The 10,661-nt window shown below is 38.4% G+C and overlaps 2 protein-coding genes across 6 annotated transcripts; both read right to left on the bottom strand.

The window, feature by feature from the left end:
- Positions 1 to 18: 18 nt before the first annotated feature.
- Positions 19 to 4,409, bottom strand: LOC144182968 (ciliary microtubule associated protein 1A-like). Of its 2 annotated transcripts, none has more exons than XM_077710296.1 (7): positions 4,085 to 4,409; positions 3,422 to 3,500; positions 2,873 to 3,076; positions 2,685 to 2,792; positions 1,935 to 2,056; positions 1,720 to 1,860; positions 19 to 1,075 (listed from the first exon to the last, which is right to left on the bottom strand). In XM_077710296.1, the coding sequence occupies exons 2-7, from the start codon at positions 3,495 to 3,497 to the stop codon at positions 959 to 961; spliced, it is 768 nt and encodes a 255-aa protein (XP_077566422.1). In that variant the 5' UTR covers positions 3,498 to 3,500; positions 4,085 to 4,409; the 3' UTR covers positions 19 to 958. The 2 variants fall into 2 exon arrangements, with proteins under 2 accessions (XP_077566422.1, XP_077566421.1); XM_077710295.1 differs by having other exon boundaries at positions 4,186 to 4,408.
- A 1,417-nt stretch (positions 4,410 to 5,826) lies between these two features.
- Positions 5,827 to 10,657, bottom strand: LOC144187555 (ciliary microtubule associated protein 1A-like). 4 transcript variants are annotated; one of them, XM_077710630.1, is made up of 9 exons: positions 10,468 to 10,657; positions 9,911 to 9,974; positions 9,631 to 9,729; positions 9,007 to 9,121; positions 8,381 to 8,587; positions 8,191 to 8,298; positions 7,527 to 7,648; positions 7,308 to 7,448; positions 5,827 to 6,507 (listed from the first exon to the last, which is right to left on the bottom strand). In XM_077710630.1, the coding sequence occupies exons 4-9, from the start codon at positions 9,116 to 9,118 to the stop codon at positions 6,391 to 6,393; spliced, it is 807 nt and encodes a 268-aa protein (XP_077566756.1). In that variant the 5' UTR covers positions 9,119 to 9,121; positions 9,631 to 9,729; positions 9,911 to 9,974; positions 10,468 to 10,657; the 3' UTR covers positions 5,827 to 6,390. The 4 variants fall into 4 exon arrangements, with proteins under 4 accessions (XP_077566756.1, XP_077566754.1, XP_077566757.1 ...); XM_077710628.1 differs by having other exon boundaries at positions 10,454 to 10,657; XM_077710631.1 differs by lacking the exon at positions 9,631 to 9,729.
- Between the last annotated feature and the right edge of the window lie 4 nt (positions 10,658 to 10,661).

Raw genomic sequence — 10,661 nt, forward strand, 5'->3', positions numbered from 1 at the left:
AAAAAATGTAATACAAAATAGAGCACAACTCTTTTTATTTTCTATTTGATTTGGTCTGCAGCAAAACTTGTGTTAAAGTTAACAGGTAGTGTGGCAAGTTATTAAAGTTTTTTTTTAAAACAAATCCATAGATTACAATCAGTGTGTATTAATCACACCACAAGTGTTTATTTAAACAAAATGCAGCATTCTTCAAAAAAACAAAAAACATGACGATTCCAAATTTGTGTATTTTCTCCTAATATAGTAACTGTAATTTGCTTTCAAAACTTAGATTTTAACAGGAAGTGTCCTCAAAATCTCTAAAGAAACTCTAAAATCTAAGGCAAGTCAGGTATTGATGCTCTAAAATGTCCAAATTGACCCAGGAATACCCCCCCAAAATGTGCAGGAAGTGACATGTAAATACCCAGAAATTAACAAGGAAATGACCCCAAATTAGTACCTCAATGCCTGCCAATTACAATGATAAACGTCAATTTAAACTGGGGGTGTTGGCTAGAAATGCTTAAGTCCATGTCATTGACGACAATGGATGTCAAATCCATTTTGACCTGTAGGGACTTTGTCAATGGCAGCCAATGAGCAGTTTTGCAGTTTCTGTGTTGTTTTTGCCATTGGAAATGAATGTGGTTATTTTTTTTAAAATGTGTTTTTGGTGCAACCATGAATTTTAAGGGGTAAAATCCTAAAAGAGCGTGCATTGCGTGAAAGTTTGGGAACCCTGAGTACAGTTTGTGTTGATCTTTCATTAGCACATATTCGACTGGCTAGCTACTTCAGTTAGCACACATTCGCAAAACCTCCATGTTAGCTTTTCTGACAACTCCAATTGTCCATTGGCCGAAGTGTGAATCTTTCTCTTTTCGTAAAGCTCCAAGATTCAAAAGTGGGATGTACATTCTTTTTTTTTTTTCATTCCCACCAACTGTCTTTTAGCACATTTATAATTAGGAAGTTAAATAAGCTGTATCGAACGTTGGGCTTTATCCACCTCCGTAAGGGGAATGATGGTGTTTTCCGAGTGATGTCGCCCGAAGCTGAAGGATGGAGCTTTTAGGTGTGAGCTGGTAACCTATGACAAAAAATGTAGTTAGCTGCACTTTCATTCAATCATAACATTGTGTAGTCAGAGTATGGCATCTGCACATTATTTCTTCATGCTTCCAGATACAGATAGTCATTTTAGTACATATGTCAAAGTGGCGGCCCGGGGGCCAAATCTGGCCCGCCGCATCATTTTGTGTGACCCGGGAAAGCAAATCATGAGTGCCGACTTTCTGTTTTAGGCTCAAATTAAAATGAAGAGTATAAATGTATATTGAATTTCCTGATTTTCCCCTTTTAAATCAATAATTGTAATTTTTTAATTCATTTTTTCTGTGTTTTTACTTCAAAAATCATTTGGTAAAATTTAAAAATATATATTAAAAAAAATCAAATAAACATTGTTTTAGAAATATAAAAAACTGAATTTTCGGGGCTTTTAATCCAGTTTTTTAATCCAATTATTTTTTAAAAAAATTCTAATATCTAAAATTGTCCGGCCCACGTGAAATCAAGTTGACGTTAAAGCAGCCATGTCTGGTCTACATTAACAGCGATATTAGAGGGATTACTGAATTTATGACAACCGCAGGGGCAGATAGTTTTCTATCATTTTGCAGATATATATATATATATATCGTGACGTGAGCATGTCGGCGGCTTAAGACGAACCTTTTCAGGGCAGTAGACCCCGGGTGCCGGCGTCTTTGTGAAGCTGGTTGGCAGGAATTTGCGGCCCGGCATGCTGTACATGGGAGGTTTCCGAAGGTACGTTATGGGATCCACGGCTTGGTAGGCCGCAGGACCCGGAGTCTGCAGGAAGATGATTGCGGGTTAAAAAAAAGCGAGGATTTTACATTGCTAACGAGGAGTTTATGATAGTCCACCTGAGCAAAATCGTTAAAAAAGTTTCCAACTTTATTCCGACCAGAAATGGTGAAGGAGGGCACTGCAGGTACGTTGATAGTTTTGGATCCAAGAACAGGGGGGAGCATGTTGGACGCTGGGCCTGAAGAACGGCAATCAGAAATGGTGTTTCACTTTAGAAAGTATAATATTAATGTATGTTTGTTGTACAGTTTGGCTGGATTTCCAAGTCAAGATGGATTGCAGGTCTATTACTCTCAATGGCTGCTCTTTAATACTTCAAAATAGGTCAATACATTTTAAAAATCCCATCTTTTGACCCAATCCTTTGAAAATCTCATTTTTTGAACCGCTTTATCATCAATAGGGTTGTGGGGGGTGCTGGAGCCTCTCCCAGCTTACTTTGGGTCATAATCAGGGGGACACCTTGAATTGATGGCGAGCCAAATGCAGGACATAAGGAGATAAACAGCCATTCATGCTCACACTCATACTTGGGGGCAATTTAGAGTGTCCAATCAGCCTAGCATGCATGTTTTTGGAATGTGGGAGGAAACCGGAGCACTGAGAAAACCCACGCAGGCCCGGGGAGAACATGCAAACTCCACACAGGTGGACCGACCTGGATTTTGAACTTTTAGGCCTCTGAAAATGATTCTTAGAAATGAAGTTACGTCCTTTAATAGGATCGTGATCATACACTGCCAGCCCTTCTGTTAAAACGTCAACAGCCACCACTGCTAAGGAGGATGAGAAGATTAGAATGTTACCGGGTGTAAACAGGTAGCTTGGTGCAGCTTGTTTCCACCTTGCAGACAAAGTATAAGCAGGAGAAGATTGGTAAGCCAGTTTATCTGAACTTCCCAGGTGGTAGCAGTCTTTAGGAAAAATACAAAAACAAAACATGCAGTTGAGAAGGTAGTATTGTGTGTATTTGATTTGGGGCGTTTTTACTCACTTGGCGCAGGGATGGTGTCTAAACCCCGCTGCTTGGGACGTCTGCCGAAGGAAAATGCCGGTGTGCCGTCGCGACCATTTTTGGTGATGTTGGAAGGGATGAAGTGGGCGGGGCCGGGAGAAGGGTTGTGTTTGATGAGGCGACAGGTTTTTCCGAATGAGTAACTCGGCGCTTTGGATTTTGTCGGATCGTGGCCGCTAGCGCCTGAGTGCAAAGAACAGGCGAGGATAGGAATGATAGGCTGTCGTTGAGTGCAAAGAACAGGCGAGGATAGGAATGATAGGCTGTCGTTGAAAGCGCTAGAGGTCCAATCCGGATTGGACGTCAAGACCTTTCAATGGCATTGTAAGATGAGCATTCACAGTAAATCTGGTTGAAATGAATTGGATGTGTATTGTTGGGATTTTAAAATGTTCGTATATTTGAGAGAATGTCAAATTTTGATTGATTATGCATGGTAATACAAGTAAAGGATTTATTTTGGGGGAAAAAAATGTTGCCCAACATTTGGAGGAATACAGTAGTATTACAGAATTGGAGTAGTATTACCTGTCAATGATGGCAGTGCATAGAGTGATCTCGTGGGCTTAGCCACCCCGCCAGCTTTGGGATTTTCACCAGGCATGAGCTAATTCAAGAGGAGAGTAGTCATGAATTATGAGAAACTGTTACTTGGAGGAAAAAACAGGCTTGCTACCCCAATAATTAAAACAAAATAAAAGCTCTTCCAAACACCATCTACTATGACCGAAAAAAAAAATACAGTTTAGGTGTATTCAGCATACGAAACTCAAACGCAAAAATATCTGGGTTAGTTACGTTTGTGAAACTTTTTTGCTAAAGAAACTGTCAAATTCAGCTGTTATAGTAATTTAGTATAAAAACAAAAACAAAATAACTAACTGCTATTTTTCTTAGTATGTGTACCCAAAAACCACTGAAATTATGGCAATAGGAAACCATCATGAAACATTTGCCACCCTTAAAAAAATCCTGCCCCCCTCACCACCTCATATTTTCCAGAACCGCCCCTGCATTCACAAAAATAAACAATATTTCATCTAATAGTTATTCTCAAGGGCTTAATATTACATCAATATGCCAATACATTGTATATGTATTGTAAAACGTAAAATTGAAACGTTCAAATGTTGTGTATCACTCTAAAACAATTACAACCCCCAAAAATAATATAGAGGCGGATTTCATTACCAATAATTCATGGAGGACGCTTTTGTTCGTTTACTGCATGGTAAAGTTCAATCAAGTTATCGACACTTTAATTTTGAAAAACTTGTCAGCCTGAACCTAACCTGTGTGAGGATGCCACGGACTTCCGGTGCAATTGGAACACGTCGAAAGCTAGCACATGTTTACTCGAGCTAATGCTATGGTGCATGTAATGCATGCTGACGCCACTCCTTGTATCGACGTCAATAGAGCTGAAATGTGATGATGTATTCGGTTGAAGGATGGCGTGTGCGTGAAACACAGCACAAAACATGCTGTCAATGGCCGTGTCGTCACGATCCCCATCCACGCCCAAGGGAAGAAGGATGGAGAGGTTCCCATCTTAGCCGCTAGATGGCGACAGAATTTTTGTGACATTTTCAAATCCATCATCACGCCTGCGAATCGCCAAGACAAATTCTGCCTGGCAACACCCAGTTGTTGGCTACGTGACGTCAACAGAAATAAAATCAATTGCTGCCCTTTTTGTTAAGATTTTCCAGCGATGTAAAAAAAAAAAAAAAACGTGTTTATAGTTTGGGGTCATGAGGTCTTTTTGTCTGTATATTTGCATTCATTTATTCAATTCAAGTATGAATAAAGGTTTTATGTTGAAACTAGTAGGATGTATTTGTACTAGGAAAAGGAAGATGTGAATTGGATTTTGGAGTTGTGAGGTCAAAGGTCAAGGGGAGGAATTTGTAGCCCTGGGCTGAAGATAACGAGCGCATTGAAACATGGTGCAAGTTTTTCTGGCCACACCCACAGCTGATTGATAAGGGTCAGCTGTAAAATTAAGGGTCAAACAATTCAGCCATCTTTTATTTGACAAATGGAAGAGCAGGGAGCACATAAGTATAGTGCAGGCTTTTGCTAGTAAACATTCAACCAACCAGAATCTCATCAGTTTGAGGGAACTCAATGACAAACAACTGCAAGCTTTTCAAACTACCTATTTTTCCTCCATTAAACCTTTCATAAAGCTACACATTATTTTACTGAAGTGGCCTGGAGTGCATTATGTATCAATATCATGAATGTGGCATACGGATAATTTGGTGCATTGCAAACCATCAGCAGAGTTGAGGACCAAGATGTTGTCTTGCCAATTTTGTGGTATTCATTTTGATGGAATAGACTATTGTGTCCAGTGACGAAGAATTTTCCTTACTTATTTGGACTAATTGAACCACACAAACCGAGATTTACAAACTTTTTAAGGACCCTGGATTGGATAATTGGACCGCAAACTGGCCACCGACACCAAGGAGGACATTGATGAAGATTTTTGAATGCTTGGTGAGTAACAATTTGGCATTACACAACAATATTCTGAGTCGTGTGAGTAATCATGGGAACAAAAGCTATACTTTATATTAAACAACATTTAAGATAAATCTGCAAATCAATTTATTCAATTACTCCTTTTCATTGAGTTGACTTTCCTCATTTTTCATTTTCTTTGAATTCATTCAGTTTTTAATCTAGGATTTTAAAGACCTTTCCTTTGTGATATCTTTCTTGAAGTCTGTGGCTTTTTAACTTTTCCTTTAGCCACTTTATAATCCAATTAGGGGTTAAAATAGAAAACATACAAAAAAAACCATAACATTCAATACTATTTCTTTAACTCTTTACCTGCCATTGACAGCTGTTTGGAAGAGAGGAATGCGTAATGTGTTTTTTGTTGGTCAAATGAATGTGAGAACCAGGCCATCGTAGTTCATTTTGAATTTGTTTATTCAGCATTGTCATCATATAAACACCAAGAAATAACTAGTATATACACAAATACTTTACATTTGTATCATGCAACATACAAAAAAATAGTTATTTAAATTATTCTTACCTTGGCCCAATTAGTGTAACACTTCTTTTTTTTTTTAACAGGAAATAAGCGGCAAAACTGCGATTTTCATTTTTAAAACCTCATACATAATGAGTGAATTTTCGCAGATGTATAAATGATGAAAATATAAACTTGTCGCCGCTCTGCCATAAAATAAGGCAAATAAAACAGACTGCGATGGCATTGTACTACCAAATAAAAAAAATATATACTTGCAGTACACAATGCAGTCACATTTCCTGACGTTAATAAGATCACAAGTGCCTCCTGCTCAGGGGGCCGTTTCGTAAACCTGACCTTCAATTGAAGGGGGAAATCACAGCATGATGGAAAGGAAGGTTTGCAATTTGTAGACAAATATTACAAACGTGCTATTATGAGATCTCATGAATGAATCTCATGGTTTCTTCATTTGACGCCACCGTCTGAAATGTCCCGCTCAGTTAAAGGTCAATGACTGTTGGTATCTGTCCGCGTCCATAATAGGGTTAACCGTGTATTGCGAGTGACGGAGTCCAAAAGTGAAGGCTGGCGCTTTGGAGTGTACCGTGGTCACCTGCATCGAGGGAAAAAAAACGGCAAGGTTAAAATGTTAGAACCAGAAGCCTGATCCGGGCTATTGGGATTGGCTCTAGCACCCCGTACTCGGACGTTTGGTCGCCGGTCAAATGGTGACAGTTTACTGTTGAAACCAACTCTCAAAATTATATTCACGAGTTTAATATCTAAGTACTGTTTAAAATCCAAGTACTGTTTAATATCCAAGTACTGTTTAATATCCAAGTACTGTTTAATATCCAAGTACTGTTTCATATCTAAGTACTGTTTAATATCTAAGTACTGTTTAATATCTAAGTACTGTTTAATATCTAAGTACTGTTTAATATCTAAGTACATTTGACCGGCAACCAAAAGGGACAAAAAGAGCAGCAACCAAACGTCCGGTCACGCTAGCACCCTTGTGAGGATAATGGAAAACAAGGATTTTATTTTTTCTTTTATAAATAAATTCATACATTTTTAAATGTACTTAAAATATAAATGAAACTGAATATTTCCTTTTCCACTTATTAAAAAAAATTAAAAAAACAAATGAGTAAAATATAAAAGAGACATCTGGCTTCACCTTCTTAGAAAAAAAACTGAGTCTAAAAAACCCTCAGAATTTAGTTTTTAGTATCATACATTTTCATAAAAGTTATACCATCAGAAAATCTGTCAGTGCATCCATTGATGAAATGTGGCAGCATCACTAGTTGGCAAACATTCCGTATGAAACTAACGACGATATTCCCCCGCGACTAAAAATAGTTGTACAATCCTGCCCTAAGGTATAAGACATAAAACCTCTCTCACCTTCTCTGGACAGTAGACTCCTGGTGCTGGTGTCTTGGTAGCGCCTTGAGGCATGAACTTGCGTCCTGGCATGCTGTATTGTGGGGATTTGGTTAGGTAAATTTTGGGGTCCACAGCTTGATAGGCAGCAGGACCTGGAGACTAAAAAAAACATGGACAAAACGTAAAAGGCTTGTTTGCTATTCATAAAAGAAAAAAAGGTTTAAAAAAGATATCTACCTTTGAGTAGTCTCCTATGAAGTTGCCGAGTTTATTGCGACCGTAGAGCGAATGTGCAGGTGCTGCGCGTATATTTACAGTTTTGGGGCCAAACACAGGAGGTAGAGTGTTAGATGCTGGACCTGCAAAGACAAATATAAATATCATCAGATATTATTCAAATGTTATCTAGTGTTTAACCTGTGTTATGAGACACTCTTTGCTGTTAAAATGAGGCAAAATTGACTAAACAGTACCAATATTCAAAAATGTTTTTTTTTATCTAACATTTTGAAAAAAATAAAGGCTTATTCTTCACTGTAGCTACATCAAAAATTGAATGTTTCCATTTTTCATTTTGATTAAAATCCAAAAGATTAATAAAAAATAATACCCTTTTAATAAGGCTCAAAAACCGTAATTTCTCTAAATGATCAATTGACAATTAAAAAAACTGTCAATTCATTCGTCAATTTTGGCAGCCTTGTCGGAATGCATAGTGGCGCTCTGAATAAAAGCGTAATTTGGACAAAAAATGAGTTTGACATCCTTGCTCAATGGCAAAGGGCTGCCACTCAAAGGCCATTTTTTTAAAATTACAACAGGCAAATGATGCTGTTTATTCCACATATATTACAACACCAACATTTTACACAAAGTAACAAAGCAAAAAATACTCAATTACCAGGTGTAGTCTGGTTGCTAAACGGAGTTTGTTTCCACCTCCCGGACAATGTATACGAAGGAGAGGAGTGATAAGTCACCTTGTCTGAACTTTCAAGGTGGTAGTGATCTGAAAACAGCAAAAGAAAAATGCCATCATTCCCCAGGTGGCTACTGAACAAAAATTGACAGCATAGGTCAGTCACACTCACTAGGTGCAGGCACTTGGGCACGCGGAACATCTTTTGGACGAGTGCCGAATGAAAACGCCGGCGTCCCGTCGCGGCCATTCTTTGTGATGTTGGAAGGAATGAGGTGCTTCGGTCCGGGCGAGATCTCTTGCATATTACCCATGTCATGATTCGCCCGGAAGCTGTAACTGGGCGCTTTGTATTTGGTTGGATCATGTAGACTCGAACCTGAAGGAAACAACTTTTTAAATTAAAATGGTACCGATACAGTGCTAAAATGACATCATCAGTCTCTGGCTACTGCGAATACACTCTTGAAATCTCATTTCCAACCGCCGATTGCCCCACCCAAGATGGCTGCCAACTAGCAAAAAAAAGGAAATGCTTGTTGAGGGTTGACGTCCAATCAGATGGCATCTAATCAGCCTTCTGTTGTGAATTTCAATGAGTTTTTAATAGGTAACCAATGCACTTAAAGTGTTAGCATTACATTCAAGCTAATACAAAGTAACTTAGAATTAAATGACAAGTATTAAAAGCAAAAAATAATATAAAAATCAGTGCCACATTAATCTATGTCCTATCGCAAATGTGAACTCCATGGTGAGGATTAATAGTTCAAGGGTGGAACAAAAATGGAGTTATACCCGTCAGTGAAGGCAGTGCATACTTTGGCCCTGGGCTGCTGTAGAGGGCAGCTATGGGCCCTCGTGGTCTGTGGGGCCTCCATGTTCCTACCCAAGGCTCTACATTAGGCATTATCTGGAACACACACACACAATTCAATTTTGTGTGAAAATCACAACACCAAGATGAATCAATTTTGGAAAAAAATGCCTTGATTGAGTTGACCTATATTTAAAAAGTGACTGTAAAGCTGTGGATGCGCAAGTTAGAACAACTTTTTTTATAAGTAGTATTTGTGTCTAATTAACTAATCATGTTGAAATTCGTACTTGCACTTTTGATTTTTACTGAATTTTCACATTGCACTCATTTAACTTATTGGCTGCCATTGACCGCAATGGACGACCAATCCATTTTGGCTAGAAGAGGAAAAAATACTGTTATTGGGGGCAAATCTACAGAAATAAAAAAAAAATATACTCTTATTGGTGGGGATTTCTACAGATTTTTTTATTCTATTCAAATTAGGAATCATGTAAACTAGTTTTTGACTGGTAAAAAGGTTATAGTAGCCAGGAAATGTTATTAAAATCACTGAATAGTGAAGGATTCTTAGTAGGTATGCTCAATTAAAAAGAACAAACCTATTTAGCAAGGAACATGAAATAGACACTTCCTATCAAGCACGTTTTTGGAACCAGAAGAAAATCAGGTGTGGAGCTATGCAAACCCCCGCCAGGAAACTGTAAAGTGTAAAGCAAACATGCTCCATATTATGATAATCATCTCTAATGCATTGCAACTCAGGCACACATGTTACTCAATAGCAAAAAGTGTCTCCAGGAAGAAATTATTTCAGGGATGTTTTTTTTTAAATGTTTATATGCATATGTGTAGATAGATATATATGTTGAACTATTTTACCTTTTGCAAATCCTACTCGTCATGTGAGTCTTCTTGTGATCCGGAAATCAGCGCGCTCATTGAACTACAACACAAATTGTTTAGAGCCGGTCAACTTCACTATGACAATGTTGCCAGGGAGATGGTTGGACATGCTGGACCGGTGTTGCGTTCAGTGCTCACGATTTCGTGGAGGAACTTCCGAAATTAAGCGCTACAAGTAACCATTTAAAATAATTGTGATGTTCCAATTCCGAGCTTTTGAACGCATCACTGTACAACTTTCCGAACAGGCTTCTATTTCTAGCAGAGCCTTTATATTTCGCTTCTGTGTTGTGTTCCAAACCACAAACCGTGAAGGAACTTGCAAAACTCGGCATTTTATGTATGCATTAAAAGAAAATGGTTATATTCCAATTCCAAGTTTATTGAAAGCATCACAAGCGCTCGAGCTTTCGCAGGTTTCTATTAGTAACATAACATTTATTTTGTTATCGCGCATTTTAACTCTGTTGATAATTTTTTTCCCTACTTGAATAGATAGTTTTTAACCAGACGACTGACCTGTCAGGACGAACCTGGTCTTTGTTGCCGAAGTTTATCGCGTTGGACTAAAGTGCTCTCCAGTATTTTAGCATACTGACGCCGCCCCTGCGTTCCGGATGGGAGATGACATAATTACAGCCTGAATGTGATGACGAATCACCTGGCGGCTCATTTGTACTCGAGTGGCGTGTGCACGAAACACAGCACACAAGTGTTATGCACTAAA

This window comes from Stigmatopora nigra, chromosome 2 (genome assembly GCF_051989575.1).
Source record: "Stigmatopora nigra isolate UIUO_SnigA chromosome 2, RoL_Snig_1.1, whole genome shotgun sequence".
In the NCBI taxonomy this organism is placed as follows: domain Eukaryota; kingdom Metazoa; phylum Chordata; class Actinopteri; order Syngnathiformes; family Syngnathidae; genus Stigmatopora; species Stigmatopora nigra.

What these genes read in the sequence shown, in the direction of transcription:
- LOC144187555 (XM_077710631.1), bottom strand. Translation starts at nt 9,118, where the DNA reads ATGCCTAATGTAGAGCCTTGGGTAGGAACATGGAGGCCCCACAGACCA. An exon ending in TAGCAACCAGACTACACCTG is followed by an intron (nt 7,649 to 8,190) that starts GTAATTGAGTAT and finishes TTGTCTTTGCAG; the next exon opens with GTCCAGCATCTAACACTCTA. An exon ending in TCATAGGAGACTACTCAAAG is followed by an intron (nt 7,449 to 7,526) that starts GTAGATATCTTT and finishes TGTTTTTTTTAG; the next exon opens with TCTCCAGGTCCTGCTGCCTA.
- LOC144182968 (XM_077710296.1), bottom strand. Translation starts at nt 3,497, where the DNA reads ATGCCTGGTGAAAATCCCAAAGCTGGCGGGGTGGCTAAGCCCACGAGA. An exon ending in TGCACTGCCATCATTGACAG is followed by an intron (nt 3,077 to 3,421) that starts GTAATACTACTC and finishes CTTTGCACTCAG; the next exon opens with GCGCTAGCGGCCACGATCCG. An exon ending in AAGCTACCTGTTTACACCCG is followed by an intron (nt 2,057 to 2,684) that starts GTAACATTCTAA and finishes GCCGTTCTTCAG; the next exon opens with GCCCAGCGTCCAACATGCTC.